The following is a 7136-nucleotide window of genomic DNA, read 5'->3' as shown; positions in this document are numbered from 1 at the left end:
TCTTTTTGGTTCAAAAATACAGGAAAAAAAAAAAAGTCCAGTATTGTCATACTTGTGCTGCAACATTCAAGTGTCGTGAATTAGGTACTGAAAAAGGGGGGGGGGGGAAAAAGGAAATACCTTTTGTATCCTTAGTTTCTTCTTCTATGAACCTGCTGTAGAGGTTTCTGGCAGCAAAACCCAGAGATTTTAGAGGCCGGTGCATGATCTTGTACTTGCCCACGACGGCCTTGTTGATCTCTTCAACGACTGCGTTGATCTGATCGAGTCCCAAGCGACCTTTCAGATACCTGCGGATGGAAAATAAAAACCAGTAACCAGAAAGTCGCAAAGTTCCTTGTTTATTTCTCTCTTTCATCAGCCTTAACTGAGCGAGCCGTTCCCAGTCGGAGGCAGTTTTCTCTGCTGATAACAGCCTCGAGGTACAGGAAGCACGGAAGATAAAACCAAAGCCACGTGGAAAAACTAGAACACTGGGATAATTTGCCAGTAAGGCTATTCGGTATTTATAGATATTAAAGGCATGCCTTTAAGGGAGAGGAACTGAGAAGCCGTTATATAAAAATGAAACCTGAAACTGGAATAACAACAACACAAACCCCCCTCCAAAAACGTGTCAGTAAAAGCCAGGCCAGCCTTCCCCTATCCTGTGACCATCAGCAAACCGAATGCCTTTGGAAAACGCACAGAGAATTAATTTAAAGCAGAAGTGGCTAATCAATTACAATTTCGATATTCCAAATCAGAATGTGGGCAGGATGCTTTTTTTTTTACCGCTGCCAACTAAAAAATAAGTGCTTGCTGTAGATTTCGGTAACAGAGAACCAAAACAAGTGACCCAATTTCTTCTTTTAATCCACAGAAGCCCTTTCTCGAAACATTCTTTCCCAAAGGTATGAAAACCAGAGCACAGTGATGTGTTCCTCAGAGAAAAAGGAGCACACGTCAGTGTATCACAAATATACCACACCAAAAGAGATAAATCTCTTCATGGCCACCACCTGCTCCCTCAAAAATGCTGAGGCTGAAGGAAACATATTCCCCCAAGTTATCATCCTCTGAAGCTCGAGATTCATTCCCTCGCTCTTGTACTACAACATTGCCAGGCAACAGTAGCACTGGTAGATTAATAGATCCATGTAAATTCATGTAAATCTTCCTCCACAGAACAAACATGCTTTTCCCAGCTGAATAAAATTCTTTCTAGAGCTCCACCAGCACAGTCTAAGGTGTAACCTCTCTACAAGCCTGCAATGGATAGGGAAAAGTTCCATCTGGCCTCTCTCCCCACCCTCTGTGTCCGTGAACAGCAGAGGAAAATCTTCTGTTCTCAAGGATGATCACAGAATCCTGTAGGTTGGAAAAGCCCTCCGAGATCGTCAAGTCCAACCCTTCCCCCAGCACTGCCAAGGCCACCATTGACCCAAGTCCCCCAAGTGCCACAACTACCTTGTCTCGTGACGTGGAAGACCACAGCTTTAAGTGGAAGTTAAAACAATATTTGTTTGGAATGGTCTGTGTCTACTTCTCTTGCCAGAGCAAACACCAAAGATTCCCATGCTCCAGCTTTTTTGGTCAGTTCTCAAAACAAGAAGAGAATTCACCTGTTAGCTAATAAATTTCTGTTCATATCAACTACAGTGACTTTTGCAGTAAGAGGGTTTTTGCTGATTAGTTCTGATCTTCCCAATAAAAGGGAAGACACCAATAATTTCATTTTCAGGTTTGCCAGTGCTGCATTTCAACCATTTGCAGCTATTATCATTAAAGTTTCAAGCCATCTCTGTCAGTCCCAGTTCTGCAGGAGGTCACTCTCCCAAACCTGGGTTTGCCACCCAAACCGACGTGACAGGGTGTAAGGAAAGCCACGCTTACTTACACAGGAACATCTGCAAATTCTTCTGCCGTTATCAGTGCCATTTTTTTAATGACTTGTTTTGGTTTTTCAGGTTGCTTGGCAGGTTCGGGTTCTGCCGCTTTCGTTTGCTCTCCGTGTTTCGCAGTTGGCACAGGGACGCTGCGAAATGAATGAATATTAAGTGTATAAATAGCAGATAAGTAGTGAGGAGAATTCCACCACCTTATCGAGTCTGCTTCCTCACAGATGTAAATCCGAATCCACCTGTTAAGCTGGATGAACACAAGTAATGACATTCCACAAAACAAAAGCAAACACGGCGAGCCCACTCCCGTTTCAAACTGCATCCTTCAGGTGACTTCATCCCAGCTCTTGGTTTCTCTGCCCCAGAGGCTGCTAGCAGGCGAGTTGCAAGCAGTCCAAACGCAGAATTCAATGTACCATTACATTTCACAGAACACGAGGCCTGGCTTTTTATCAGATGAACCCACAGCACAGAGCTGCAGATTCGAAATACTTCAGAGCTCTCTGAAACGAGTTCAAATCTTGGAAAGCCTGACTCATCCATTAATCTTTTGAGGCAAAGAAATTCAACGACATCCAGCAGACCGGGATTTTTTTAGTATTTTCTTTTTTTTTTTTAGGCAAGATCCCCAAAGTCAAAGAATTTCCTGCTCTGAGCGGTTATTAGAGCATAATTTTTTAAAATTCACCTTTCCTCTAAAGGCTCAGCTTAGAGCCTCAAACCCAGAGTGACTTCCCAGCCACCCACCCAGAGGCTCCTTGGCACGAGGACAGCAAAGAGGATACATTTGGCTGTTGGAGCACATGGACATTATTGGGATGTGCAACAAAATTAACTAAAAGCAGTACAGAGCTGACCTGGCACGAGAAACTGATCCTCCACTTTGATCTGACCTTCCTACAAGAGATTCTTGTTGGCACAGCAGTGCCCCCACCATCTGCGGGCCCCGGGGCTGGGATTTGAGGTGTCACTTGGTGTGACACACCCAATCCCAGTGTCCCAGTCCCAGGGAAGAAAAGTGCCACCTGCTGGACTCTCCCTGGCTGGTGACAGGGACAGAAGCAGCTCAGCACCCTGACACAACTCAGAGCCCTTCTGAGACACCAGTAGGTATAAACCTCCTCCGATGTAAACATCTGGAAAACATCTGTTTTGGTCAGAACAACAACAACAACGTGAATCCCAGCATCCTTGGAGATAGCAGGGAATGTCAACAGGGAGGAGGGAAGGGAAGCAGGGGGGATTCTGGGTGGTATTGGAGGTGGGTTTGGAACGGAAGGATAAAAACAAGGACAGAGGGAAGAGAGTTCACATCTTGAAACTTCACTCCTCCCACGCTCCAGTCTCCTGGCATCCATCCTACCGCAACAATGGTTCTACGTGGTTCCCTCATCCCCAGGTGCTTTTGCTTTGTGATCCCACCGAATCCCTTGACCCTGTACCGCCGCAGTGACGTGGTGCAGATACAGTTCACCACGACCTGAACCACGAGAAGAAAGAACTGACGCTTCTTTACGAAATCCGGCCTTGGCACGGTGAGAAACCGCTCTCGGTAAACACCTGGGATGATAAAAAGGCTTTGAGAGACATCGAGCTTGCTTTTTCATTTCAGTGAGATTCCTCTGGTAAACAAGAAAAGAAAAACCCCGAAGAACACAGGAGAGAAACAATAGCTTAAAGCCATGAATCGTTCAATTCATCTGTGTGGGTGTTTTCATTCTCCCAGGGGGGGTTTCAAGGCCTGTCTCGCCAGCCTTCAAGTGCTGGCTCTCCTTTCTGCATTATCTCATGACAGTCCATTAGTACCCCCGTCCCCACCCACTCGGGGACATAAGGGAACAGAAAGGGAGGAGGTCAGTGGAGGGAGGTTTGGGGAAGAGGACTGAAAGCATCTCGGCAGTGGTACGGTGGATTCTGATCAATTATGCCCTGTCTTGCACTTCCTCCACCCTCCACTGCACAACACGGCGAACACCAAGAAGTGACAAGGTGGGGACAAAAGGAGAAAGCACGTTTTGACAAAAGGCATTAACATATAACTTGTTATTACCCGGGAGAAACCAACAACAAACTGACACTGACAGAACAGCAGTTGCGAGCTGGCAGAGCACAGTCTGCAGAAAATGATCAGAAAAGCTTGGTTGGTTTTACATCCGTGGTTCTGTCCAGAATGGGAAGGACCGGCTGAAGTCATTTCGTAATTAACTTCTTGATCACAAGCAGGACAATATTGGAAAGGGAAACCAACACCCCAAAGAATCTTTCTGATATGAGAGGTGGCACAATCACTAAATAAGCCTCATTTGCATCTAGACAATTTCCAGGAGCTGACACCAACTTAGGACAAAGGGTTTCCTGAATTAAGAAAGCAGGTTGCGACAAGGAAGGCAGAACCTCATCGGTAATTTCTGAAGGATTTCTATTCTTTCACACACACACAAAGGAACACTTAAATTGAAAAGGAACCAGACACCTCTCGACACATTTTGAGAGACTACTGTTTCCTAATCCGAGGGCTCATGTCCAAAGAGCTGCAATCAGAAGCAGCTCCTACAAAAGTCATCTCTCCACCAGCTAAGGCCAACCCGAGTTTCAATAAAATCAGGACCTACACCAATGGGAATGTTGCTATGCACCAACTAAAATTACAGCTAACTTTTCTCTTCTGGAACCCTACTTCCACATACTTAACCTTTTGCTTTGCTGGAATGCACCTGTAGCATTTTCAAGCCTGAGGCTTGTCTGGCATCAGGCACCAGACCAAGGTAACAAGCTGAGATACTGAGGGCACTGAATTAAAACAGACTGATGAACTGCCTTCTGACAAGGCTGGAAACAAGTCTTGGGATCCCCAGACACTGGGACTCCGGAAGCCCCACAGAAAGATGGTCAAGTCAGAGGATTTTTTTTTTTAAATTATGTTTGGAAGGACTGTGGTGAGCTTCACTTCTGATTGGCCTGGCATTGGGATCACTAACCCACCCTTCAATCCACAGGCACCACAGTTATAAAATCAGCAGCCTGACACCCTCCATGCCCGTGTACCACGTACGTGTTCCGAGTTCGCTTGGGCAGGTGGAGAGGAATGTGTTCCAGGAGGTGCTGCGCTTCTTTTAGGTTTCTCTCGGCAACCTGCTGGAGCTCCTGAAAGTAACGTGAGACCTTCATCAGAAAGCTTAACCTACCGACGTCAGGCAAGTGAAATCAGGGCAATACTAAATCAATTTTCAGCTTTATTAAGAGGTGTCCTTTGCTCCCTCCCTGTCATCTCGCCTCTTTAGCCCATCATTTCCCAACAGGAGCTAGTAAAGCTCAGAGAAACAGAGCGAGGAGTGTCTTGCCCTTGGCCTCGAAGTGCCTGAGAAACCTGAGCAGGCAAATGCAAATCATTAGCAAGGCACAACTAGCGAGGTCTGCGTAGGGGAGTGGTGGTAGTGACGAAGAGATACCACAGCGCACTCACCTACATTCCCCAAACAACCCATTCCCCAAAGGCTTAACACGTGAAGGCACTGCAGACACACACTAGAACAGATAAATATTCTAATCAAACAGTTTTTGCAGTTATTGCAAAGCTGTACAAGTTGAACTGCTCTTTAGATCACAGTATCTATTATGATAAAAACATGTTTTCGAGGTCAGTGATAAAGACATGCTCCTAACGGCCTCCAGCTGAAGGAGGGAAGGTTTAGATTATGTATTAGAAAGAAATTCCTCCCTGTGAGGGTGGTGAGGTTGTTGCCCAGAGCAGCTGTGGCTGCCCCTGGATCCCTGGAAGTGTCCAAGGCCAGGCTAGATAGAGCTTGGAGCAACCCAGGATAGCGTGAAGTGTCCTTGCCCGTGGCAGGGGGTTGGAACAAGATAAGCTTTAACGTCTCTTCCAACCCCAACCATTCTGTGATTCTATGATTCCACGTATAAACCTTGAAAAGCAAAATTTTTTAACGTTCTCTAGCTGGAGAACTGCTTAATAAGCCGTCAGCAAGGCTGTTCCAAGCCCCAGTTTCTCTTCTAAGAACATGCATCCAAACATACCACTGAGGATCAAGGAAAAAAAAAACAACTACACACTTATCAAAGACTCCTCTTGTAGTATTTTACGAACAAGAAAAAAAAATATTACTTGTAGCGTATGCTTCGTTTTTTCTTGCTGATTAACTTCGGCTTCCATTTTATTCAGGAGATCATTCAAGAGGATCACATCTTTTCCTATTTTCTGCAGGAGAACTCCGAGGCATTTTTCTTCACCTGTCAAAAAGAGAATGTTAAGCCACAAAACCTCCAACAAAGAAAAAAAAAACAAAACAAAATCCCATTTCCCTCCCCTCCACAAGTGGTGATTACCTATTAACTCTATACTCCCCAGCTGCCATATCCTCCCACCCAGGAGAAGCAGCTTTCGTACTCCACACAGCCAACAGAGCTCATGGAATCATTCAGTTTGGAAAAGCCCTCTTAAGACCACGGGAGTCCAACCGTAACCCCAGCACTGCCAAGGCCACCACTAACCCACGTCCCCAGCTGCCACATCCACACGGCTTTTAACCCCCTCCCGGGATGGGGACTCCCTGAGCAGCCTGTGCCAGGGCTGGACAACCCTTTCCATGAAGCAGCTGTTCCCGAGATCCAACATAAACCCCCCCCCGTCACAATCTGAGGCCATTTCCCCTTGTCCCATCCCTTTGTTCCCTGGCAGCAGAGCCCGAGATCCTCCCCCCGCAGCTCCCCTCCTCCTGTCAGGGAGTTGCAGAGCCAGAAGGTCCCCCCTGAGCCTCCTTTTCTCCAGGCTGAGCCCCCCCAGCTGCTCCTGCTGCTCCAGACCCTTCCCCAGCTCCCTTCTGTTCTCCAGCCCCTGAGCGTTTTTCCTGAAGCAAACCCAAACCCCACTGTTAATCTCATTTACCTATTTTTCTTAATTGCAAGTATTTTTTAATATTCGAAATCTTCGTGTTGATGTGTAAGCAGAAATCTTCCAGCAGTGAGGATTCCACGTCCTCCATCATCACACTGAAGGGCAACAAAAACAGAGGCGGGGATTAAAAAAAAGGCCCAACCTGAAACACTGTGCACAAAAGCAGAGTTTTCAGAAGGACCCCGATCTGAAGCAGTAAATATTGTAATTCCCCTTCGTCTCACTGACTTTTGAAGGCAGGAGAGGAAGCACAAAGTGAGTGACATCAGGCAATAAATTTCCCTGAACTCTGGAGATCAATGCAGCGTGTTATATCAGCGCAGCAATTCCTCGTGAAACCG

The 7136-nt window shown here is 46.3% G+C and overlaps 1 protein-coding gene across 1 annotated transcript; it reads right to left on the bottom strand.

Moving 5' to 3' along the window:
* Positions 1 to 120: 120 nt before the first annotated feature.
* Positions 121 to 6886, bottom strand: LOC114072094 (spindle and kinetochore-associated protein 1-like; the record flags this gene model as incomplete). The annotated part of the gene is made up of 5 exons (XM_027910015.1): positions 6787 to 6886; positions 6007 to 6131; positions 4936 to 5027; positions 1880 to 2017; positions 121 to 290 (listed from the first exon to the last, which is right to left on the bottom strand). Coding segments are annotated over exons 1-5 (625 nt in total), but the record flags the coding sequence as incomplete, so codon positions are not given.
* Between the last annotated feature and the right edge of the window lie 250 nt (positions 6887 to 7136).

Source organism: Empidonax traillii, unplaced genomic scaffold (assembly GCF_003031625.1).
Source record: "Empidonax traillii isolate 1590-97213 ecotype Southwest subspecies unplaced genomic scaffold, ASM303162v1 scaffold2628:size20430, whole genome shotgun sequence".
NCBI lineage: Eukaryota > Metazoa > Chordata > Aves > Passeriformes > Tyrannidae > Empidonax > Empidonax traillii.
The sequence above is the reverse complement of the archived record's forward strand: the minus strand, read 5'-3'. Positions and strand labels throughout refer to the sequence as shown.